Below are 26,782 nucleotides of genomic sequence, written 5' to 3'. Positions count from 1 at the left end.
TACGCCACCCGACTCATCAAACTGTGGGGAGTAGATTGAGAGAATTGTGCAGATTGATTATAACTGAAATCTGAGCGGCTTATCGTGAAATATTGCGATTGCAAATTGCAAAAACGGGGCTGTTTGTTTCAAAGTGTTAAATCCATAACATTTAAATCCTCTAGAGAGCAGCGTCTACCGATCAGAAACATCCTCCATCCTATCCTGCACCTCACTGTCCTCGGCATCAGCTGTCTCAGAACTCGCTGCTAAAATGATACAGCTCAGGAGAATCTGGAGCAGAGGCGTCAAAGCCGAAACTTTAGGGTGTAGTTACCCTTAAAGGGATCTTTGCCATTGTTTTGTGCATCGCACGTTTGTTTTTTATGTCGGCGCTGTAATTTAAACTTGACTGGGCACCTGATCTGTTGAAGTCATTGGCTACTACCAACTCTTTGTCAGCGCTTCAGACCAGGCTCATTGAAACTCCTCCAAGAGCTTAAAGGTGTTTTCATTGGAAATCAGTAAAGAAAACCGCTTTGCAAGTTTCCTCCAATATTTGGAACTCCAGTCAATGAACTGTGCACTCATACATTCAAGTCCAATCACTGCAAAGATGACCAAATGGATAACTTCACTGTCCCTGCACACAAGAAATTGAAGTTTTCTATCCAATGCTTAAATACTTAGTCCTCGGTGTGTGTTTTGTATCCTTCTGTTCGCCGCTGTCTTTTGTTCCCCGTAACTCCATCTCCCCCTCACAAGCCTTCCACTTATTCCCCTGGTTTTCTCCACCTGTCTTGCCCTCCGCCTTGTTCACTCCCACTCGTCCTGCACATCAAAGGACACCCCTTCTAAATAGAAATTCGGTCTCTTGTCTCTATAGATCTTTCTTGATGACGACCCCAGTCGACCACAGAGAGTATCATCCCCCAGGCAGTGTGCTCTCTCTTTCTCTCTGTATCTAAAACCCCAGTTTCTATTCCTTTTTTTAAAACATCCCTTGCTTCTGTTCTGTGTTATTTTAAGAACAAATAAAACCTGTGTGAGCTCAGTTCCCGACAGCTATAACATCGACTTTTGGTCATGTTTCATACATATTTTATCAGTTTAATATATTTGTTTTCTTTTTCATAATTCTGGGACTACAGTTCTACAAAGTTTTCTGAATCATCTCTCTTTTTATGTCCACAGATCTTTCTAGATGCCAACACCATCAGACTGGGCAACATTCCCCTGGGCAGTGCTGTTGACCCCCTGGAAGGGGCGCCGGCAGGGACCACCTACACCAAACAGACTGTGTACGAGCTTTGTTCCTGCGCCAACGGCAAGCTTTACCTGTCCCCAGCTGAGAAAGGCTCGACCTGCCAAACAACCAGTAACTTTTGTCTCTGGAGCTGAGAGCGGGAGAGTGACAGACACCTGGGACGTACGGACCATTAGAGTTTGAAGCTAATGCTAGCCAACAGAATGAATCGACTTGGATTATGGCCTGTTGGAAAGCTTATGCAAGCTAACAGACCCAGTCATCGTGGATTGCAGCATGGGGAGAAGTTCATGTCCGTTGTTCAATCAAATTTTATTGGATTAGAGGTTGGCCGAAAGCAAATGCTTGCTAACAGGCCAAATGAACATGGACTGTGGCTAGGTGTGAAGCTAAAGCTGGCCAAAGAATTGACTCGTAATGGACTAGAGCTTGATGATAACCTATTGCCAGCTCACAGACCAAATTAATATGGATTGGTCAGGAGCTAACGCTATCTGAAGAGATGGATGACTTAGCAGAAAGCAAAAGCTAACCAGGTTGGCTAGTTGTTTAATGCTATGACCCCTCATGGACATGGATGGACGGTCTCATTCTGGGGCTCTCACTGACTGTCTTTAAAATTGTTGAATTGCTGCCATGATGGTGTTTGAAAGCCACATGGAAAATAATTGGGGGTTATCTGGGAACAACAAACTCATTTACAACAATAGTGAGTTGTTTGTTAACTGTATAACCAAAATGTGTCATGTAATGTGTCTGCTTTTGTTGGGAAATAAACAGATACGATAATGGACTGCAAACACGCCAGCAGAGACGAGGACATGGAGAAGTCAGCAAACAGAGCTCGTGTGGACCTTGGTTTAGCCCTATGGGTAGCTTACAAGTAAATCAGACAATGGTTTAGTCTAGTGGGAAGCTAAGGCTAGCTAACGGACCAATCTATACCAGAAAGGCCTTCCCCCACCTCCCTCTCTAGTCTTTCAATCCAAACACTGATATGTGACTCTTCCACATTAATCTGCACCTGATAGTGAAAAGGCTCCCAAACCCCGTTTTCATTGGATGACAAATGCAAATAATGGTGATTTAACCTTGCATTCCTTGCTTTTCCCTAATTTTTTCCCCAGTTTGTCACTTTTTACCTTTACTTTTCTGTGGTTTTTATTTCCTTCAGATCAAATCTTAACTGCTCCCTGCTTATCGCTTGGTATCTTGGTCATTTCACTTATCTTTCTCATATTTCCCTGCTGCTGTTCTTTATAGTTTCTCTGTGCTCTAGTTATTTTGGTCTGTCTCTGCAGGAAGAAGCACGAGACCGTTAAAAAATAAGAAGTTATTCCGACCACACGCTTCTTCCATTTGTATGACTGGACAAAAAATGTCCTTCTTCCACCAGACAAGTAAAACATTTTCAATCAATCAGGAGAGACTTAATTAAGAGTTGAATTTTTATTTAACACATTAGGAAATGTCTTTTGCGATTACACTCCGCCATGATGACTTCATGCTTTCTGAGGGATAGTGAGGGCAACAGCAGAATAGGATACCCCCTGATGGATTCTAGACACTGGTGGTGGTTGTGATACCCCCCTGATGGAGTCTAGACGCTGGTGGTGGTGGTGATATCCCCTTGATGGAGTCTAGACGCTGGTGGTGGTGGTGATACCCCCCTGATGGAGTCTAGACGCTGGTGGTGGTGGTGATACCCCCCTGATGGAGTCTAGACACTGGTGGTGGTGGTGATACCCCCCTATGGCGTCTAGACGCTGGTGGTGGTTGTGATACCCCCTTGATGGAGTCTAGACGCTGGTGGTGGTTGTGATACCCCCTTGATGGAGTCTAGACGCTGGTGGTGGTGATACCCCCCTGATGGAGTCTAGACGCTGGTGGTGGTGGTGATACCCCCTTTTGGAGTCTAGACGCTGGTGGTGGTGATAGAAGACTACAGGATGTGATGAGGAGTGGGTTTCTGACGCTGTATCTGAACTCTGCTGATTCTGAATGGAGGTCACCGGGGCGGAGGAGGGTCGCAGCGATCACACTGAAATGACAGACTGACTGTGTAAGAGAGAGAACAGGTTTTATAATGTGACAGCAGCAGGATGATTGGTTAAGAGAGACCGTGACACAATTAGGTTGGTGCATTACTTAAACAGTAAACACCAATAATCAGCTGATCAGCAGAGCAGGGAGATGGAGGAAGACGTAGAGAGGAAGTGGCTAAGTTCAATGAAGAAAATGTAATAAATGTGTGAGAGAATACAACCAGTCTCAGGCTTACCATAGAAGTTTTTCCTGCCCTCAGAGTTTTGTCCAACAGCTTTTGATTTGCATCTCTGAGAAGTGTATCAGGGCATACAAAGTGTTTTTTTCCAGTAGAGACAAAACAGCTAGTTGAATAAGAAATACAAGAGGAGTGGCTGTGGCAAAACCTGACTAAGCAGAGCAGCAGTCCATCGATGGCTGGAAGTAATCAGTCTTGTTATGGCGAAAAGGACAGTCAGTATTCCAATTAAATGGCCTAATCGAGCTATAACCGTAGCTCACTTGTGTATGTGAACCTACTGACTGAGACATTCCTGCTTTGGGCTCACGCTCTGCTGTTTATGTCTTTGTCTGCTTGCCATCCATGCTGTTTTTTTACCTGAGATTTCTGCTTCTCAGCATCCTCAACACTCCCTGTCTTCTTTCCAACTGTTTACTCCGTCATTCATTTTCTAACTGAACACTTCAAAATGACAAATGTCTTTTCGATACCGCTTCCAGTACTGGACCAATAATCTGCCTTATTAAATAGTCGTTATTTTAATAAATGATAGTATCAGATACTATCAAAGAACAAATACTTTAAAGTTAAATTAGATATTTGGCCACAATTTCTAACCATCAGCTGCTGCGAGCAAAAGAGAGAAAGTATGGTTTAATTAGCACAAATACATCAGCAACATTTCAAAATGTTACCAATGAATTTGTGCAAGTAAGACAGTGTGCAGGAGTTTGCCAAGAACTTAAAGGTCACATATTATTCAGAGTACATTTTACCATGTTTTTCTAACACTAATATGTCCGTCAAACAAACCCCCCATTGATGAGAAAAGTCCATCCTCTCTGTCTTCTGCCTGCTCCACTTTTCAGAAAATGTGTGCTCAAACAGGCTGTTTGGAGATTTTCCCTTCATTACATCACAAAGGGCAGTAACCCCTCCCCCAGGTGGGTGACACTCCCACAGCTAGGTGTTTGTTCTGCCCTCTGAGTCTGCCTTCTCGCAGTAAACAATAGGGCATGGAGCGAGAAAGTCCAAGCCACCCAAGCCCTTCCAGAGAGGGGGCGTGGTCAGACACAGCTCATTTACATTTAAAGGTACAGACACAGAAACAGCCTGTTCTGAGCAGCGCTGAAATAGAGGGGTTTATAGGCATGATCAAATACAGGATCAGAGTGGATTTAAAACAATAAATATTTTGGGGAGCTCAGAGAATTATTTAAACTGGTTAAAGAATAGGACCATATGTGACCTTTAAGGAATATTGGGTGTTGATAACTTGGAATTGTAGCTGTGGTATAGAAACAGGTATCAATATTTCTTTGATTTCTACTAATATCAAGTCAAAGCTTCAAATCTGGTATCGTTATACAGCCTATAATGTGATAGAGGGTATTCCAAGCTCCCCAGTCAACTTGTCCGGCTAAACCATCATTAATTACCATCAATCAAATATCAACGTGCTACTTCAGAGTTTTATGTAGCCAAAGCTTTTTCCGACAAATAACCCAGATAATGTTGAATTGAATAACTATTGGGTCCCACTCTATTGGCCAATACTGACATGTAGGTATCAGAGCCCACTTAACAATGTCTCTTCAAATCTAAGCATCTCATTTTGAATTCTTCACATGATATTTTGGCTTTTCTTCCATTTGAATCCCTGTTGGCCATCCCAGAGTCAAGTATCAGGTCAAATATCCCTTCCACCTCACACTTTTCCCCCCTTTCAGAGGATCTGCAACAGAAGCAAGAAAAGTCAAGATGGTTCACAATATAATTCCCGAGGTTAGTTTTTCTATATTCAATCAGCCTCCACAGGGGGATCGACTGAAGGGCCTCAAGCTGGCAAATCTTTAGCCCAACCTTCTGCGATGGCTGGAAATCAGAGAAAATCTGCTAATTTTTTGTGACGGAAATCACCCCTGAGGAATTTATGTATGGATTTGGTTTAATTTGTATGGACTCAACTGGATTAAGGCCCTGAGGCGTACTTTCTTTTTCTTTTTTAAACAAAGTGAAACACAGGTGCCTTTGCTGCTGTTGGTAAAAGCACATCACAGTCTGAACGTTCACACTACCCTCAGTGGACCATCTGCAAGCGTCTCTGGAAAAATCTATTTATCAATCTACCTATCGATCGATTAAGTTTCCTGTCTTTCTCCCGTCCCCTCCCCACCTCCTCCTCCTCCTCCTGGTTTTGTAAAACTCTCAGTATATCCAGCTGAAAAAGAACAGTTCAACCCTGGTTTAAAGTTTAATTTTCTGATGTGTTCCCTTATGGTTTTATTCTTGATAATAAAAAAGCACAAATTATGCCATGTATATAACAATACCTATAAAATACAAAATAAAATAATATTGTTTTCAAAGAGAACCTCTGGAGTCTTCAGTGTTGTTTTCTATTTCCGGTTCGGGATCGGGGGAGGCTGGAGCTGACCCAAGCTATCATTGGGCGAGAGGCGGAGTTACACCCTGGACTGTTCACCTGTCAATCACAGGGCTGACATATAGAGACAGACAACCAGCCACACTCACATTCACACCGGGCAATTTAGAGTCACCGGTTAACCTAACGAGCTGGACTACCTGGAGGCAACATGCCCGAGGAGAACATGCAAACTCTACACAGAGACCTTGTCTAGAAGTAACATTGTGGTCACTTTAACCAAAGAACGTTGCATTTTATTTACAGGGTTTAAATAGGGGGTGCCATGACACCTGTGACTCATTAACAAACTGAAGTGATTGGAGGAGGATGCTTCAGGGCTCAGGCTGTAACAAATAATCCCACCTTGAGATCTTGTGTGTTTATCTTGTAACTATTAGGTTAAATTGCTGCTCTTGGTTCCACCCAAATTTAAAACAACTAGTTTGAAGTTATTTAAAGAATAATTTTCTTATCTTTATTGTAAAAGAAACCAAAGGCTGAACCCTTTCAGCCCACGTGAACAAGCTGTCTCTGGCTGAATTATTTTTTTATCAACACATATTTTCTGTTGCAGATAAATGCTTTATTTCAAGGTTCTATGTTTGTACGATAAAGGACACAACGTGATGGTCCCTGAAGAGTAATTTGAAAACATATTCATCCCCACAGCACAACTATTTAAACCTCAGTGTTTTTGTTTGTTTCCTTTACAGCTTGAAATGCACAACGTCACTGTTCCTTGAGCAACTATTGTTCCACCTTTTGACAAGAATATGCCCCCAGAAAACTTAAGCGTCCATGCTGTAATGCCCCTGACCTATCACAAGGAAGAAAATGGACGATCTCCAAAACTGACTTTGACTGCAAGGTCAGCATGCAATATTTATTCAAATGGAAAATAGGCCAGATGTTGAAATAAGTAGCTACCCCTCTTCTAATAACTTTAAAAAAAAAAGTGCATAAATTCTCATCCCTCAACTTTTTTCTTTTGGTCTTCATTCTTATAATTCTTCAGTTACTAGTAACTTCTCCGCTCTCTCCCTCACAGTACACAGGCATGCTTGTAAACACACACATGCTCTCCCAAGAGGATGTTGTGCAAAGCTCTGAGTCGACAGCATTTTCTTTTATTGTCATTTCAAATGTGCCCATTGACCCATAGGCCTCTTGACAGTTATGCAATAACTTTATAAAAGTGAGTGCAGGCAGTTTTTCCCCAGTTTCCAGTAACATGCAGACCTTCTCTTTTTGGGGCATTTAATTTTATCATTTCAATTTATAGTGTTTATGTTTTTTTTCATCCTCCTGCAGTTGTGATCGATTGATAAAATTCAAGCTGCATGCATCAAGAATGTTTGACAGTTTTAAATCGCACTGCGGCTGCACCATGATGAATCGTTTGGCTGATGGAGAGAACTACAGAGAGTCTCTCTTTCAGAGCCTCCTGATGACATCAACATGGTACTCCTACCTGTGGGCATTCATAATCCACACAGAGAGACAGACGGCTGGTACATATATGTGGTTCTCCATGCTTTCTGCAGCAGTGTCACCGTGGTGTCGTCTCTGTTTACCTCATTAGTCTTCACCAAAAGTCAGCCGTATATACTGACGAGCCATTAAATAAAACCCATTGATGCTTCCGTGCAACCAGAGAAAACACAGAATACTAATTCTATCTAAGAACACTCTAATTTGCACATTCAATCTTGCAAATTTTAAAACCAATGATTTGGCAAATTGGATAAGAAACACGGCATCCATTTATAACATCTTACAGGTTTCTGCTGCGAAATCCTCAGAGAGCTCATCTATCAGGTCAGCTTCAGCGATAAAGACTCAGGCTCCCCTGTGTGTTAAAAAATAACATGCAGGCCAATTTCTTAGTTTGTCAGTTGGATGACAAAGCTATGATGATTCATTAATATTGAAGACCATGAGCTTTGCAGAAGCATATTTTATTTTTGAAGCTATTTGGATGGCAGAGAGGTTAATAGTGAGAAGGAAGCAATGGAGTACTAAATGGCCTAATCTAGAAGATCATTAATTGCCCGAGGACTGCTCAGGATATTCTACTGACCTGGCTGTTCACACATGCACCTCACAGCGGTAGACTATCCCTGTGAGACGGGAGGGGCAAGACGGTCTCCTGAGGCAAGACGTGATGTAAAAGAAAAACATGCAGAAAATGTGGACGGATGAGAATATTTGCCTTCATATCAATGCAGCAAGTTCATTAGAGCACGGAGATCGTAGTTGTCGCGTGCACAGGCCCACCAACTCCAGTCACAGGATAAGAACGTCCCCACCCGCTCGCTTGCGGTGAACTCTCCTGATTATATACTGCTGCGTTCTCACATCAGCTCACTCTGACTCTCTGCAGAAAAAACACTTTGGGGGGCTGGCAGGAGAAACTCCGGATAAAGTCTGAGTGAAGAATGTGGCTGTTTACGTTCACACATGCAGCTCCTTCTGGAAATATCAGGAGTTTTTCAGAAGTTTGATGCAAGTGTGAAAGTACCAGGACCGGCCCGTGGCATAGGCAGTATAGGCAAATGCTAGGGGCGCCAGCGTCCATAGGGGGCGCCGCTGGCACCCCAAATGAGTGAGGCAGCAAAGTTGAAGATAAGAAGAAGAAATAGAAGGAAAAATTTGTTTAAATATCACTAAATATTATTTATCTAATTACATTTTCATACTATTATTTAGTAATGATACAAACAAAGCCATGAAAACACAACGAGGCTACATCACATATTTATATTTTCTTGCCTCCTGCTTGACCCGGCGCATCACAACACAGCTACTCGTTACCTGCTCGTTACCTGCTCGTTGTGGAGGAGGTGGGCAGGTGACTTATTAGAAGTGAGTGACACTGAGTGTACCGATTAATATCACATTTATAAACGACCGTAATGTAAAAAAAAAAAAGCCCTCGGGAGCCCAGAGACGAAAATGAAGAGGAGGAAAAATCTGAAAAAAACACAGAGGTAAGGTGCTGCACAGATCAATGATTTATCTGTTGTAGTTAAACTAGCTTGCTATGGATGGATGATAGTAATGACAGTGTTTCCTAAATCCTAATCAATAGCTCAAGTTAACATCAGTTTATTTCCTCTGTACTTTCATAAGGTAAAGATTATTCATTTTAAGAAAATGTTGTCATTAATAGTTTCAAGCTCTTGCCTTTAGAGTATTGATGTCTGAGAGCATGTATGGATTTTGTGCTAGAAGTCCTCACTAAATAGATGGTTGTGCATGCTGTAGGTCTGGTTTTAAGGAAAACGTTTGGGCTCACATGAAAAACAATGCTGAGGTTTCTGTACTGCTCTGAAGATAATATAATATAATGTGTTTACACTATATTATAAAATGTCCATTGTTTCACAAATGCTCATCTTCTCTCTCCAGATGCAATTTTAAAACATTTCAAACCATCCCCTGCCATCCCCGAGCCGTCTTTGACCACTTCTGCTCCCTGCACTGTTTGATATTGTTTGTTCTGTTACACTAGTTATTTATATTTATTTTATTTTGTATGAATTTATAAGAAATATTAGTGTTATTGCAATTTTATTCATGTTTGTTTATAAGTATTTTTTTATTTCTAAATAAAGAAATTCTGTTAAATGTAAAGCTGTAAGCCAGTTTTCTTCAAGTGGATGAATTGGATGAATATTGTCTTTGGTGGTCAAACAGGCTATAATTTAAGGGGCAATGGCTGACATCTTGCCTAGGGCACCAAAATGGTTAGGGCCGGTTCTGGAAAGTACTATAAGAACTATTACATTCTAATGTTGATCTTGGACTCAACAGATGCCCTACTCCATGTGCCCTACATGATGTTATGGGCAAAAATTTGGGGAGAAAAATTTTAAGGCTTTTAAGTTGCAGATGTAAACCCAGGAGGGAAAAAAAAGGAAGTCTTGAAGTCTTAAAAAGCAAACCGCTAGTAGCACAATAACAGGGAAACTCACATCTGTTCCCAGAAGCATATATCATGTATCAGCACGATGATAGACGCTGGGTTACAGGATTGTCCTAACCCTGACTCTGACCTCCTGGAAATTGACTGTAAGATTTAACAAAGACTTTGTGTGAACTGACTCTTCAATAAATGTTATTCTACAGAGAAAAAATCTGAATTTACAACTGAGAGGATGCTGACACTGAGTATTATGACAGATGAATTCATGTGTAACAAAGGGGTGGCTGTGTGAAAACAGAGGGTTTTAAACATAGCAGTGTGAGGAAACCTTACGAGACACTTCACTCGTCTCTTCACCTCCAGACTGATGCAGAGCGAAGCAGACACCAGCATCGTCTGCAGACACGATGCTCAGGGGAGAAAGTGCTCAGAGAATTTTCCAGTGAATCACACAAGACATGAAAACTACATCTCACATGGAAGAGAAGGATGAGCTGTTTTCTGAAAAAAATTTTTTTTTTTACTTATCGTTTTATGTATTTGCAGCGTTTTTATGTTATTGCAGTTGTTTAGGCTTTTTGCAGCATGTACAGTAAGTTTAATTGGTGGCGAGTTTCAGCCGCTGGATGTGTTTTGGAAGTTTGCTTTAGAATTTGCATCATTTCTGAACATGCTGAGCGTTTCTCTAAATGTAAGTCGTTTCAGCCTTTGACGAGCCTTTGCACCAACCACCCACCGTAGTCATGTAACCCCCAATTCCCACGTACTCCGTGCGCACCGCGGTGCATCAGCGCCACGCACTACGCCGCAGTTTGCTGCCAGTCTAGTCAATCATTGTGTTTCCATGGCGAGGGCTGCAGTCCATCTCCGTAGCGTGCCACCAGCACCACTTACCTATGCTCCATTTCAAATACGCTGCAAGTCAATTCATCGTCAGAGCTGCAGGGCTTGCCACAACGAGCCAACGGGCTTAGATCAGTGATCTCACACTGACAATGAAGTCGGATGAAAAAAAATTTGAGGGGGCGCTAGAACCGAGCGTTACAAGCAGCTAATGCTACAGCTGACAGGAGGACGTAGGAGAAGCCGCGTTTCTGTGGACTTTGAATTTTTGCACATAGATGTGCCTAAACATGCACAGGACACTTGCAAAACACACTAAAGGGCATATAAAACCAGAAAAAACATAATATGAGACCTTTGAAGAATACCACTGATTTATCAAAACACAATATAAATAAAACATATTGTTTATGCATTGTGTCTGCAATTGTCAGATGAACCAGCGGCTACCAAAACAACTCAGAAAACAGTCATTACCCATACAACAAGCCCGGCTGTGTGGTCAGATGGCTCAGATGTTTCCACTGACATGTCGACATCATACGCAACAACTACAGCATTAGCAACTTTATACCAAGACACTGGTAAGAAGTGCACACATCTCAACAGTGAAATTCTTGGTTTCATATCGGGGGAACTTTCACACGATTTAGAAAACGAGCCGTTTAACGCCCTCTACAGACTTGTCCTGGGATTATTCCAATTTAGGTTGACCTCATGATCTGAAACTTGGCTCACGTTTAGTATTAGCATCCAGCATTGTAACACTATATGTGAGTTTTGAAACGGCGATCGACAGAATAGGTCAATTATAACAAACTATGTATTTTTACCTGTACGTTCACAGTTCAGGGTTAACCCGAGAGGAGGAGAGGAGCGAGCTGCTGAAGAGAAATGTTGATCTTGTTCTTCTCCTTCTTTTCTTAGGGAGTCCTCTATATTGGATTGTAGGTTTGATTGTTACCTTGCTAACCATGCTAACAGCTGTACTGATGGTTATCAGGAGGATGATGAAGAAGCAGCAGAGTAAGACACATACACCAACTATAGTGGCAGTTTAAGTGCATGCTTAAGATAATAATGTTTGAGATGCAAGTTACACTTTACAAATTTATATTTCTCATTTCACATTTGTTTTTTGGTATAATGTAATAAAAAAAAATGCCTTACACAAATTGCAACTTACATTCTGTGTGTGCAAGTCTGTGTGTGTTTGCATGCGTGTGTGCGGGCGTTTGCGTGTGTGTGTGTTAGGGAGGAGCTTCAGCCTTAGAAAAGGTGTGAAAAGGGAAGTTCTGGTCAGACTACCCTGATCATTTCTTTTTCTCACATACATTTGTTGTTCTGATCTTTGCACCATCATTTTTGACACGATGAAAATCTTTGTGTACACTTGTTGTCTTCTCTCTGGTAAGTTTTACATTTCTAGAGCTTTACTAGAGCTTGTGAATGAACTGCAGCTTTTCAGTGACTTACTCCTTTGTTTGTTGGCTAATGTCATTGAGTCAGTAAAGTTTGGTTTGCACCATTATTGTTAATAAAAAGAAATGTACATATTTAACTTTATTTTCACCTGTAGCTCTGAGTGCGGTGCAGATGAAGACTGTCGATATAAATGGACGTGTCGGGGAAACTGTGACCATCAGATGCTCATTCTGGCCTTTTATCACAGAGAATGTGAAGTACTTTTGTGCAAGTCCTTGTACAGAAGACAAACACGTTATCATCAAAGCAGGACATGAAAAGATCAACCGTAAGGATCGAATTAAGTTATTCAACAATGGAGAGGTTTTATCTGTGACCTTCACTGATCTTCAAAAGTCAGACGCTGGAAAATATTATTGTGGAGTGGAGAGAGATGGGATAGATGCATACATAGAGGTGAATGTTAACGTCAAGGATGGTAAGTAAAAACTCTTTATTTTTATTTTAAAACCATCACCACTCTGTCAAAATATTATAACTGTCCTTACAGCTGATAACTTAATCACTACTGTACTGTGTGTGTTTGTTTCAGCTGAGCCTTCCAGTCCCATTAAGACTCCAATAACAGTCACTGTTACTGTAACAACAACCAGCCCTGTTACATCTCCACATGTCTCTGATGGTTTTACTGACATGTCTACGACAACCCAAACCTCAAATACCACAACACTGCCTGCATCTGTGACAAAAGGAGCTGGTAAGAAGTGCACACATCTCAACCTGTTACACAGGCTTCATATGACATCGACATTGACTCAGCATAAAGAAAATAATTTTGTTTTTACGGTATTAGCATCTCACTGTTAAAACATTTAATGAATACTTTGCAGTTTTAAGGCATCAACGGGGTTAAAATTCTTAAAAACAAAGATGTGTATTGATGGGAACTCAAAGACTTTTAAGTTCTAGAATTTAAATTTTTTTTTTATTTAAAGCTTTTTGATCTACCATTCAAAAAAACGTGGACATTGCATCATTTTTAAAGACATTGAAATTAATGAAAATAATCAAAGTTAAGAACATTTTGACGACTTTTATTCAGGCTCATACAAAATGCCCAAATAAAAATAAAATGTGCAACTTGATTGAAAAAAATATTAATTGAATGTTTCAAAACAATCTGTTGCCTTAAGCTTTCTAACTCTAGATTTTTAAATAGCATGTGCACGCCACGGCCCATCAGCGCTGCAAACTAGTGGGCTGTTCGCTGCCAATCTAGTCAATGCCCCTGTTTCCTCATGAAGGCTCTGGAACAGTGAGTTTTAAAACGGTGTTCAACAGAATAAGTAAATTATAACTATGTATTTTTACCTGTACGTTCACAGTTCAGGGTTAACCCGAGAGGAGGAGAGGAGCGAACTGCTGAAGAGAAATGTTGATCTTGTTCTTCTCCTTCTTTTCTTAGGGAGTCCTCTATATTGGATTGTAGGTTTGATTGTTACCTTGCTAACCTTGCTAACAGCTGTACTGATGGTTATCAGGAGGATGATGAAGAAGCAGCAGAGTAAGACACACACACCAACTATAGTGGCAGTTTAAGTGCATGCTAAAGATAATAATGTTTGAGATACAAGTTACACTTGCAACACTTGAAACGTTCAGTTTCATCACAATATTTTACGCCATGCATTCATTGATTAGTTGGAAGTGAAAAGTGATGTCATACTCTGCCCTGTGTTTTCAGTGGTTGTTACAACGCCACAAGAACCTGCAGGAGAGGTGAGTTCTGCCATTTTGTGATCTGATACCTAAGAGCTGTTTTTATAGTTCTGTTAGTGAAGTACTGCATCATAGTGAACCCTGTGGCACCATGACGAAGCTCGGCAAATTTGGCTTGGATACGTGTAATTTGTTAACAGTTTAGTAACATTCTTTGCATGTTGTGTTCCCAAAGAGTGGAGCAGCTGATAGAGTCTATCAATCCCTCCAGTCGATTACAATGGATGAACACCAAGTCTACAGCACGATCACACCAAACAACGAGGTAACACACAAAACACTACGCAGAGCCGGCCCGTGGCATAGGCAGTATAGGCAAATGCTCGGGGCGCCAGCCTCCATAGGGGGCGCCAAATGAGAGATGCAGAAAAGTTGAAGAGAAGAAGAAGAAATACAAGGAAAAATGCATTTAAATATCACTAAATATTATTTATTTAATGTAATTTTCATGCTATTAATTAGTAATTTTATGAAAGAAGCCATGAAAACACAACTAGGCCTACTTCACATATTTAAAAAGGCTCTATTTTCTTGTCTCCTGCATCACAACACAGCTGCTCGTTACCTGCTCGTTACCTGCTCGTTGTGGAGGAGGTGGGCAGGTGACTTAATAGAATTGAGTGACACTGAGTGTACCGATTAATATCACGTTTATAAATGACCATAATGTAAACTACAACAACACAGCACTCGGGAACCCAGGGAGGAAAAAGAGGAAGAGGAGGAATAATATGAAAAAGACACAGAGGTAACGTGCAGGGTCAATGATTTATCTGTTGTAGTTAAGATAGCTTGTTATGGATGGATGATAGTAACGTCAGTGTTTCCTAGCTCGAGTTAACATCATTATTTCCACTGTACTTTTATTAGGTTAAGATTATTCATGTTAAGAAATTAACCAGTGTAAGAAAATACACTTCTTCTTGTCAGTGACCACTTCTGCTCTCTGCACTGTTTGGTATTGTTTGTTCTGTTACATTAGTTATTTGTATTTTTTCATAAGAAATATTAGTGTTATTTTATTCACGTTTGTTTAGAAGTATTTTTTTTATCTTAAAATAAAGAAATGATGTTAAATATAAAGCTGTATGCCCATTTTTGTATGAATATTGTGATCAGTGGTCAAACTGGCTGCAATATAAGGGGCAACCGCAATCTTGTCTAGGGCACCAAAATGGTTCTGACACTACGCACTGCATGGCTAATACCTTCAAAGCGGGCCTCAACGATTAAAACAGAGGCTGGTTTTATGATGAACATGACTAATGAGATATTAAATCATCTCAAGTGAATAGTCTGGAATGCTGTTCTTCCCTTTCTGCATTATAAGCCCTTCTCAGACTGCTTTTTGCACAAAGTGAAGTAGCTAAGCTCAACCGTCATCACATCTTTGTACATTCATATTGATTCTTCTAAACATCAAGTTTACAGCAAGATCACACCAAACAACGAGGTGACACACCACACACTACTCTCTGCATGGGCTAATATCTCCAGCTCTAACTTGATCCTACCTGAGAGCAACACCAAACTCTCTATGACACATACTCTGTCTTTTATACATGCACAAACACACACACACACACACACACACACACGCACACACACACACACACACACTATTAATTAATTACTAATGAATAGAAGGAAACATATGTATGCGCCTCGACAATAACTTCCATATCTAAAACTAAACCTCAAAAATAACAGTAACCACAACGTGTCCAACCTGCTCAACACTATGATGAAGTGCGCATTGTGTGTGCATTGTGTTTCAGCTCCACTCCGGTACGGCTCACACAATACATAACACAAACTAAACCACAGCTTTATGTAGAAGAACAAGGATAACTTCAGGATTACAATTCTGGATTACTGTGCCCAAATACTCCAATAATGCTGGTTTATTGAATGCCTAACAGGGGGCACCAAATATGCAGGGACTTGATGTGGCAAATGTTGCTATTAGATTCATATTAATAAATATAATTCATGATTATCAATGGAAATTAACAAAACTATTCATCTGAATTAATAACTATGGGGCTCTACCCTGGAATCAGGGAATTAAAATGGAATAGCACAGGAAGAAAGTTTTATGTGTCTTTCTCTAGGTACTGGTGGGCTGTCTGCAGCATTCCTGTCCGGTCGCGTTCAATAATGTTGAAGACAACTAGTGAGAGAAAAAACTCTTGGTGCTCAACCAGCTAGTTGCTGAATGCTGCAAAACTCTTAAAATCCCATTAAAGCTGCGAATATGAGACAGATGTCCTAGAATGCAAAGCAGGGCAAGCACATGAGAGACGAGGAACAACGGGACAGGGACTCCCTGCTGTTATCCCAGAGATCTTTACCGATTAGGTAACTGAGTCCAGGTTCTCCCTACAATTCACACCATGGTGTGAGGTACTGCAGGGAATTCTGGGAATCAAACATTTTGCAGGGCCTTTCTTAATTTCCCTCCAAAATACTCAAATCAGGCTCTTATATGTGGCTTTTCCATCATTGATTATCTATCAAACATTGTTTTTTATCAATTTACAAACCATATTCACTTTTCACCTTCTAACATTAAACTGTATTTTGTTTTCTCAGAATATTGTTCTGTAGCTGATGACCAGGGACACACGCTGTGGCTCCATTTGGATTCATTTAGATAAACACACATGTATGGGTGCTTGGAGTGTTTAGAGTACATGTTCTACCTGCATGGTTAAGTCATACTATGGAGACTGATGCTTGCTTGTTGTTGGTGCATCTTACAAGCCTCTGTTGCATGTGGTTTAGCGTCATGAGGGTTGTGCCGCTGTGGATACTAAGAGTCAGATGTTTTAAATAAAAAGTATCTTTGAAGTATTTAAAGTTTTGTAATGTCTCTGCTATCTGTTTAAATTCTGAATAAATATATACAGTATTTCTGATTTCATGTTTGTTTTTTGGCATAATCAAAAAAATCGTCTTACAAGAAGTGCACCTTATATTCTGTGCATGGGTGTGTTTCACACCATTTTAAAGGTTCAGCCTCCTGTTTCGAAGCTTTAGGCCAAACTGCTGGGCAGTAATCGAGGTGAGATAAAACTAATGATTGAATTGCTTGTTTTATTGTGTTTTCTGTTAGGAAATAGGCATTCTTCCTTAAAATAAAAATTCCTTGGCTCATTTTTGCAACTATATTGTCCATAAAAGTTTCTCATCAATTGTTACCCCCAACAGTTTGGCCTCTTTAATCTGCTCGATGGGTTCCCCTTGCACAGCTGTTGATCTGTCCTCAGAGCATGTCTGGAACCAAATATCAAACTCTTTGTTTTTGAAGTGTTTAACTTTAGCCTGTTTTCCATAACCCATTCAGAAACCAGCATCAATTCATCCTGAAGCATTTTGTTTAGATCCTCACTTTCTTTTGCAGATACATACATTGTAGAATAATCCGCATACATGGCAATGTTTCCAGTTTTTTAATACATGTGGAAAATCATTCGTAAATATAGCGTATAAGAGCGGTCCCAAACAGCTGCCCTGAGGAATTCCACATTGCAGAGATTTGATAATAGACAAAGTACCATTAAACAATACACATTGTTGCCTGTTGAATAAATAACTTTTCATCCAGTTAACAGCTGAAGCTCTAAATCCATATGCAGACAGTTTAACTAGTAGTAGGTCATGGTCTATGAGATCAAAAGCTGCACGAGTCCAGTAGCTATCGTACCTACTAATAACTTCCTGTCAATATCTCTCAACCAATCATCTCTTAATTGGGTTAAAGCTGTATATGTTGAATGACCGTTCTTATATGCATGTTGAAATTCAGTGTTGATTCCATTTTCAGAGAATTAACACTGAATTTGTTTGAATACAATGCCTTCCATTAGTTTGCTTAAGACGTGTAAAATGCAAGTGGTTTTGCTACAGTTCGAGCTGACAGCTGTAGAAGTTTTCTTGACAGGAAAATGTTTGTCACAAGTAGATACAAACAATTTCAGAAATAACTGTAAGGCATCTTCTGCATTCATTAGTTTACTCACATTATCCCACTGAATATTACTGGGTCCTTCAGTCATGGTGGCTCATCTCTACCTAGGTGTGATAATCGTGGCTGTTTTTGCAACATGTCTTCAATAAATGCACTTTCACAAAGGGTTTTGTAAATTCTTTTATATATCACCTTCGGCCCAGCTTTAGGCACCTTTGTTTTCCTCGCCAGAGCAATAATGTTGTGATCACTGAAGCCTACAGGTACATATTCTACCTTTGAACATGTGCCCACAGAGTTTGTGAAAATAAGGTCTATGCAAGTTGATGAGGACATGCCTGAACTCTGGATTTTAACCCTTTTTGGTAAATTGACAATTTGGATTAAATTACACAAATTAGCTACATCACTTAGTTTTATTTTCAATGTGCATGTTTTGGAAAACCAGTCAATATTCAGATTTCCTACAAAATATATTTCTCTGTCAGAGTCGATGATTTTCTGTAGCATTGTGCATTTTTCCCCTAGGTACTGTATATTAGAGCTAGGTGGTCTGTAGAAACAGATTAGGTTTAAGATGAGGTAGATGCACCTGTAAGCACAAGTACTTCCACGCTAGCTGCAGCTAGATATATTCTTGTTTTTACTGGTATATGTTCTTGAATGTAAAAGGCTACACCACCTCCATGTTTGTTTCTGTCATTTCTGAAAATGTTATACCCCTGTATAGTTACCTCTGAGTCCTCTATAGATGCATCTAAATGTGTCTCTGAAATAGCCATGATATGCACATTATTCTCCTGCAGCACATGACCTCAGTCTTGCATCTTGTTTTTTAGTCTTCAGATATTGAGATGGGCAATTTGTAGTCCTTTCTTTGGTAGTTTAATATACAGTTTAAAACATGTTTCAATTACTGCCTTTTTATTACCAGTATTTTAATGTCCTATAAACTAAGGAGACCGATCAGTGTATCTCTTTGGTTTGACAATGAGTCTGTCAAAACTGATGATAGCTTTGCAACAATGCTCCGGGGTCTTTCCTCCTCCAGTCTGAATTTTCCCCTTCTATAAAGATGGAATGAAGATGGAATTGGCCTCTAGTTTCAGCTTGGTGGTAAACAGTTCAGGCACCTTGTTCTGTCTCCTCCCATGATTCATCTGCATGATCTGAAGATAATGTTGTTCCTTCTGCTTTGATTTTCCAGATGCTCCAGGAGGTTGTCAGACTGATTTGGTGTCAAATTAAGTTGTTTCACCAATTTTTCTAGGTCCATGAAAGTCTTTTAATCAACATAATTTGTTGCATTCATTTCATCAATGTCCTTCTGAAAGTATTTTAAACTGTTACTCAGGTCCTGAGTCTCTCTCATTATTCCAACAATTCTTTTGTTGGTTGAATTCAAAATCATTTGTGTGAAACACCAAAATGACACCTCTTGTGTTTTTATAATCTCCTCATAAAAAGTATTTTCTTGATCCATCATCTCTCTGAGTGTGTCTAAAGTCACAAGCTCTGGTTCAGCTTCAGCGGCATTCTTTTGGTTTTTACGTGTAGCCATCCTCTACTTTGGTGTGTGGGTGACTCCTTTAACACAGATCACAGCTGTTAACCTGCAGCTTTAGGCCTCAGGCTGTGCTAAACACAGCAGATTGAGTAGGCCGAGGTTTTGAGAATCCCTCAGATATCACTAAATAAAAAAAACATCCAGCACTTTCCTACTACTTAAAAAAAAGAAATGGCATGAGCTATAACTTGTCAAAAAGATTTTAGATATTTAAAATAAATGTTAAAATTTCACTAGAATCACTCAAGTCTCAAATATAATCAGCTGAGGGTTGTGCTGCTGTGGATGTTAAGTGTCAGATGTTTTCAATAAAAAAAGTATCTTTGAAGTATTTTAAGTTTTGTACTTTCTCTGCTGTTTCAAATCTGAATAAATATGTATTTCTCATTTCACGTTTGTTTTTTGGTATAATTAAAAAAATTGTCTTATACAAATTACACCTTATGTTCTGTGTGTGTTTGTGTGCGGGCGTTTGCGTGTGTGTGTGTTAGGGAGGAGCTTCAGCCTTAGAAATGGTGTGAAAGAGGAAGTTCTGGTCAGACTACCCTGATCATTTCTTTTTCTCACATACATTTGCTGTTCTGATCTTTGCACCATCATTTTTGACACGATGAAAATCTTTGCGTACACTTGTTGTCTTCTCTCTGGTAAGTTTTACATTTCTAGAGCTTTACTAGAGCTTGTGAATAAACTGCAGCTTTTCAGTGACTTACTCCTTTGTTTGTTGGCTAATGTCATTGAGTCAGTAAAGTTTGGTTTGCACCATTATTGTTAATAAAAAGAAATGTACATATTTAACTTTATTTTCACCTGTAGCTCTGAGTGCAGTGCAGATGAAGACTGTCGATATAAATGGACGTGTCGGGGAAACTGTGACCATCAGATGCTTATTCTGGCCTTTTATCACAGGGAATGTAAAGTACTTTTGTTCAAGTCCTTGTACAGAAGACAAACACGTTATCATCAAAGCAGGATATGAAAAGATCAACCGTAAGGATCGAATTAAGTTATTCAACAATGGAGAGGTTTTATCTGTGACCTTCACTGATCTTCAAAAGTCAGACGCTGGAAAATATTATTGTGGAGTGGAGAGAGATGGGATAGATGCATACATAAAGGTGAATGTTAACGTCAAGGATGGTAAGTAAAAACTCTTTATTTTTATTTTAAAACCATCACCACTCTGTCAAAATGTTTTAACTGTCCTTACAGCTGATAACTTAATCACTACTGTACTGTGTGTGTTTGTTTCAGCTGAGCCTTCCAGTCCCATTAAGACTCCAATAACAGTCACTGTTACTGTAACAACAACCAGCCCTGTTACATCTCCACATGTCTCTGATGGTTTTACTGACATGTCTACGACAAACCAAACCTTAAATACCACAACACTGCCTGCATCTGTGACAAAAGGAGCTGGTAAGAAGTGCACACACTCCACAACCCATTATTCTTTTAATAAATAGTTGTTAAAGAAATAAAATCGATCATAATATATGTATTTATTCATGCTGAACCTGCAGTGTGCTACAAATATTAATGTCAAATTAGATAATAAGATAAGTATAAAAAACATTGAACACCTGACTGATAAATGAAAAACAAATGTATTTCTATTAGGGCTGTCAACGCTAACCCGTTAGTCATTTGACTAACTTAATTTGCACGTTAATACAGGGTCTCATTCACCTTAAAGGTCACGTTATGCAAAACACATTTCACCATGTTTCTCTAACTCTGCTGAGTGTGCATTATAGTTTGTTTTCAAGATTTAATGTTTTTAAAAGGATACTTAAAGGTAAAAAAAATCAGAGAATTGAAAAAGACCAAGTACTTTGAGTTTTCTGTTGTATCACTACACTGATTTACACAAGTCACAAGTTTCTCCTCCTGTACAACAAGTTTAAATAAGTCTCATAGCTCCCCAAAACATGTCTGTGAACCCCTCTATTTCAGCCCTGCTCAGAACAGGCTGTTTCTGTGTCTGTTCCTTTAAATATATAAATTAGCTGTGTTTGACCACACCCCCTCTCTGGAAGGGTGGCTAGGCCTTCCTCGCTCCATGACCAATTGTCTACGGTGAGACGGCAGACTCAGAGGGCAGAACAAACATCTAGCTGTGGGAGTGTCACCCACCTGGGGGAGGGGCTACTGCCCTTTGTGATGTCATGAGGAGAAAATCTCCAAAAAGCCTGTTTGAGCACACATTTTCTGAACAGTGGAGCAGGAAGAAGATGGAGAGGATGGACTTTTCTCATCATTGAGGGGTTTGTCGACAGACTAGAGACACATATTAGAGAAAGGGAAACCTGCACGACAAGTGACCAAGCAGCTGAAGGCTAGTTATGACTTACTATAGTGAGGATATTACATAAAACTTAGTTTGATCATCAAGCCTGGTGTTCGTCTACAATTCTGTGAACTATCAGTGGAATATAAGACATAAGATCAGCATTATTAACACTCAGATCCTTGTTGTGAAATATCTGTCTCCTCACTGTTCTGCATTATCATAAATTCAGGGGTTGCATCTCCCCATTGAGCCATTTACAGTAATCACACTTTGAGTCGAGTGTGCCCGTATTCCGGATTGTACAGGCACACCCAAGAGCAAATACTTTTTGAAACATGCTGGATAGCATCAACAACCCAGCAAGAGCTTTATCATAAAGTGTGAACACGACTTTATTCTTCTCACCTTTTTTTTTCTCTGGTAAGGAAATGTTCTATATCTGATGATCGCTGTCATTTCCATATCAACACTTCTGATGGTCATTCTGCTTCTGATAAGAAAGATGAAAAACAAGAAACAGAGTAAGACACACAAAACACCAAACACACATCGCACACATGTGAAGCGTCACTAAGGCTTTAAGCAGACATAATGACCGATGTTTCCCCTCATCTCTTCAGAAGTTGTGTCAAGTGCTCATGTGCCACAGGAAGATGCACGGGAGGTGAGTTTTCATGAAGTTGGGAATTTATCTGAAGAAAGATCTGTAAGTGCCCTGATACATTTTCTTAGCTCAAATGAGAATCAGGATTGTTTTCTTGCTGTTAGCACTTTTTTCTTTTGATGAAGATAACACATGGAATCCCATGGAAGACGTCCTTTTCCAAGGGCTTGTCATTGTTTTCTTTCCAAAATTAGACTCATAATTCCCACAAAGGAAGGCAAAACTAACATTAACCCACAAGAAATCCTTTATTCTTTAACAAGAGAGCTTCTAGAAATCAGCCAAATATTATTAGTCTCTGTGTTCACGCTGGTCACGCTCCTGATAGCAGTCAAGCCTCACTTTCCTCCTGCCTACACTTAACACTGCAATGCATGATGGTAATTTTGCTTCGTTGGTGACCTTCGGTTGTTCACTTCTTCTTACCCTGTTGTCCCACTTTTTTCTTTTTCAAGGCTGTTGAATCTGATGACATCCGACTTGAAGATCAGCAACCAGTGAGCCGACATGAAAGGTCGTCGACCCTCTACTCCTCTGCAGATCCAGACAGCATCTACATGAATTCCTCCAACCACCAAGACACCGAATCAGCAGCTCAGGGTGACAACTACTATTCAAACGACGTTCCTCTAAATCAAGCCTCCTTCTCCGGGGTCCATTCAAGAGGGGCATCTAACAGAGCAGTCACAGATCAACAATTGAACGATTTATACTCTGTTGTTCAAAAACCCAAACGGCATATCAAACCCACGAGGAAGCCAAATCAATCCGGAGGCAAAGACAATGATTCTTTTTATTCTCTGGCTCAGCTAACAACTTAAATCTGATTACGGGGATGTAACGATAAATCACGCTACAATTAAAAATTGATAGAAACGTGGACAATTTTAATCGTTGAGACAAAATATATATACTGCAATATTCAATTTCAACCAGCAGGTGCCATATTTTGTTTTATATATGTAGAGAATTTACAGTTTTCATTTATTTATATTCACTCCAATCTCATTTATAAAAATGTGAAATACGTGAAAAAATATATTCTAAACCAAGTATCGTGATACATATTGCATCGTGATGTCTATCTTATTCTGAGTTATCTTTACATCCTTAGTGGTTGATGTAATCAAAGACGGTACATTCTGCTGTGATTAAATAATAATATTAGTTAAAGTGACTTTTTGTGACTTAAACAAAACATGATCCAAAGATCTAAACGACTCTATGGTCATTACATGACATGTTATTAATTCATTGTACAAATACCATAATTAGGTGAATAATTACAGTCGAACTTTGTATAAATATTTTGTAAAAAGACAGATTGTTAAATAGTGTATGTGTGAAGTTGCTTTTGCTTCTGCTTACACACACAATATCACTCAAACTACTGGCACTTTCAATCAATCTCCTTACACAGAAACACTCATTGTTCTTAACCTTCAAAACAGAGTGTTTTATTCTGAAAATAAACTGGATGTTTTAATGTTGTTTCAGTCTGACTTCCCGTCCCGCTCAATCTTTTCTGTGGTAAATTGATGTGCCATGCTCCGGCATCTGGCAAAAATAGAAGACTTGTGTATCTGCTAATGAGGGCTCCGTACTGACGGATCTGAGAAGCAGCGCAGCGGAGCCGGTGGAAGCACACACATTGACTGAAGTAAAAACCCATCTGCCGGAACGGAGCAGAGACGGACCGAACACGCATCTGGTGGAAGTTAGGCTTTAGTGTGTGAATGAAGAAATCCCACCCAAGTATTGATAGAAGCAATATATCCATGTTTAGAGAATTGTATTGGCCACAATAGATGTCAGTCATCGACACATTTGTAATCAATAGGCCGTCAGAACAGGGGGAGGCACCTTCTTTCAACTCAGGCTCTCATTGGCTGTTATGAGGTGTCATCAAAAGGTCAGCGAATAGCAGAGTTGTTTTCTCAGTTTTGTGGATCCTTATGGATGTAACATGTTTGTCTTCAATCTTTTACTGGATTTATATTATGGGGAATCATGTTTGGTGGATTTGGTGGAATGGTTAAAAGATGCTGTCTGTGTTTGTCGCTGGTCTGACCCACACACACTGGGCCATCAGTGTGTGTGTCTGCTGTCATGGACATGTGTAATATCGGTTTTCAAGAAGTTTTCTAACAAGTTTCAACAAAAGAATTCAACAAAGTCTTGATGCCTATGCTTAATTCCTGTTCCCTCTTCAGAATCAGAATCAGAATCTGTGTTTTTGCAGAGTACATTTACACATACAAGGAATTTGATTTGATGTTTTGGTCCAAAACAATTAACAAGGAAATATAAAAACAGCAGAGTTCCTGCGGACAGCTTTTTCTGTCATTGATTATCTATCAAACCTGTTTTTTTTTCAGTTTCTGCATCATATTCACTTTTCACCTTTTAACATTAAACTTTATTTTGTTTTCTCAGAATACTGTTCTGTAGCTGATGACCAGGGTTAAATACGAATACAAGTTCTACCTGCATGGTTAAGTCATACTGTGGAGACTGATGCTTGCTTGTGGTTGGTGCATCTTTCAGCCCTCTGTTGCATGTGGTTAAGCGTCATGAGCGCTTTGCTGCTGTGGATGTTAAGTGTCAGGTGTTTTCAATAAAAAAGTATCTTTGAAGTATTTTAAAATGTTTACTTTCTCTGCTATCTATTTAAATTCTGAATAAAGATATATTTCTCATTTCATGTCTGTATTTTGGTATAATTCAAAAAATTGTCTTACACAAATTAGACCTTGTATTCTGTGGGAATGTGCGTGTGCGTGTGTGTTTGTGTGTTTGTGTGCAGGCGTTTGCGTGTGTGTGTGTTAGGGAGGAGCTTCAGCCTTAGAAATGCTGTGAAAGAGGAAGTTCTGGTCAGACTACCATGATCATTTCTTTTTCTCACATACATTTGTTGTTCTGATCTTTGCACCATCATTTTTTACACGATACAAATCTTTGTATACGCTTGTTGCCCTGTGTTTTCAGTGTTTGTTACAACACCACAAGAACCTGCAATTCTGCAAGAAGTCTGCCATTTTGTGATCTGATACCTAAGAGCTGTTTTTATGGTTCTGTTAGTGAAGTACTGCATCATAGTGAACCCTGTGGCACCATAACGAAGCTCGGCAAATTTGGCTTGGAAGTTTAATTTGTTAACAGTTTAGTAACATTCATTGCATGTTGTGTTCCCAAAGAGTGGAGCAGCTGATAGAGTCTATCAATCCCTCCAGTCGATTACAATGGATGAACACCAAGTCTACAGCAAGATCAGACAAAACAACGAGGTGACACACAACACACTTTGCCCTACTTGGGCTATTACCTTAAACTCTAACCTGGTACTCCCTGAAAGCAACACCAAGCTCTCTATGACACACACTCTGTCTTTGATACAAACACAAACACACACACAAATTCAGTTAATAGAAGGAAACATATATATGTGCCTCGACCATAACTTCCATATCTTAAAATAACACCAACAAATATTAATACTGACTGTCCAGCCTAGACAATAACGCAGAACTTCCACCAGATTCATGTGCATTGTGTGTGAGCTCCAACGTCCCTCCCTTTCTGTTCACACGGAGGAGTTTAGCGCAAGCGGCAGACCAAATTGACCTTGTTTAGAGCTGTAGTAGCCTGTGGTCTGCATTGTTGTGTTGGGCTATAGTGCTCTTTAGTTAGCTCTTAGCTTCACATTGCATGTAAATTGACACAGAATGACTTTGATCTAAAAACTCTTATGTGACATTCAAATAATCAGTGAGTATATTTTCTTCTTCTCTCTAGTCCTTGACTAAAACAGTTTTTATACACAAGGGGAGGAGCCGGCCGTCCCGTCCATGTAAACACGGCTCTGACAACAACACAGCCAGCGGTACTCGAGCTTCTCACTCATTGTAGACAGTCATGACTCAGAGACACATTTACACAGGATACACTGGATTTCTGATATATTTATGTGTAACATGTTGCACATTCTCCCTTTAAACAAAAAACATTTCCATCATTGATTATCTATCAAACATTGTTTTTTATCAATTTACAAACCATATTCACTTTTCACCTTCTAACATTAAACTGTATTTTGTTTTCTCAGAATATTGTTCTGTAGCTGATGACCAGGGACACACGCTGTGGCTCCATTTGGATTCATTTAGACAAACACACATGTATGGGTGCTTGGAGTGTTTAGAGTACATGTTCTACCTGCATGGTTAAGTCATGAGCGCTTTGTTGCTGTGGCTGTTAAGTGTCAGATGTTTTCAATAAAAAGTATCTTTGAAGTATTTAAAGTTTTGTATTTTCTAGGCTATTTTTTTAAATTCTGAATAAAGATTTATTTCTCACTTCATGTCTGTATT

The 26,782-nt window shown here is 39.7% G+C and overlaps 1 protein-coding gene and 1 long non-coding RNA gene across 3 annotated transcripts in view; both read left to right on the top strand.

The window, feature by feature from the left end:
* The window catches only part of LOC109989051 (zeta-sarcoglycan), a 380,910-nt gene extending 376,840 nt beyond the window's left edge, over positions 1–4,070 (top strand). For both annotated transcript variants that reach the window (XM_065954498.1, XM_029278628.2), the window contains one exon: positions 1,174–4,070. In XM_065954498.1, coding sequence (XP_065810570.1) covers positions 1,174–1,380 — 207 coding nt within the window. In that variant the 3' untranslated portion in view covers positions 1,381–4,070. The remainder of the gene's footprint in view (positions 1–1,173) is intronic.
* An 18,108-nt stretch (positions 4,071–22,178) lies between these two features.
* LOC109989066 (uncharacterized) lies at positions 22,179–25,154 on the top strand. The gene is made up of 3 exons (XR_010665986.1): positions 22,179–22,269; positions 22,369–22,412; positions 22,868–25,154. It is a non-coding gene; the product is annotated as an uncharacterized lncRNA (long non-coding RNA).
* The last annotated feature ends 1,628 nt before the right edge of the window (positions 25,155–26,782 follow it).

Source organism: Labrus bergylta, chromosome 1 (genome assembly GCF_963930695.1).
Source record: "Labrus bergylta chromosome 1, fLabBer1.1, whole genome shotgun sequence".
NCBI classification, from domain to species: Eukaryota; Metazoa; Chordata; class Actinopteri; order Labriformes; family Labridae; genus Labrus; species Labrus bergylta.
This window is presented reverse-complemented; position numbering and strand designations above follow the sequence as displayed.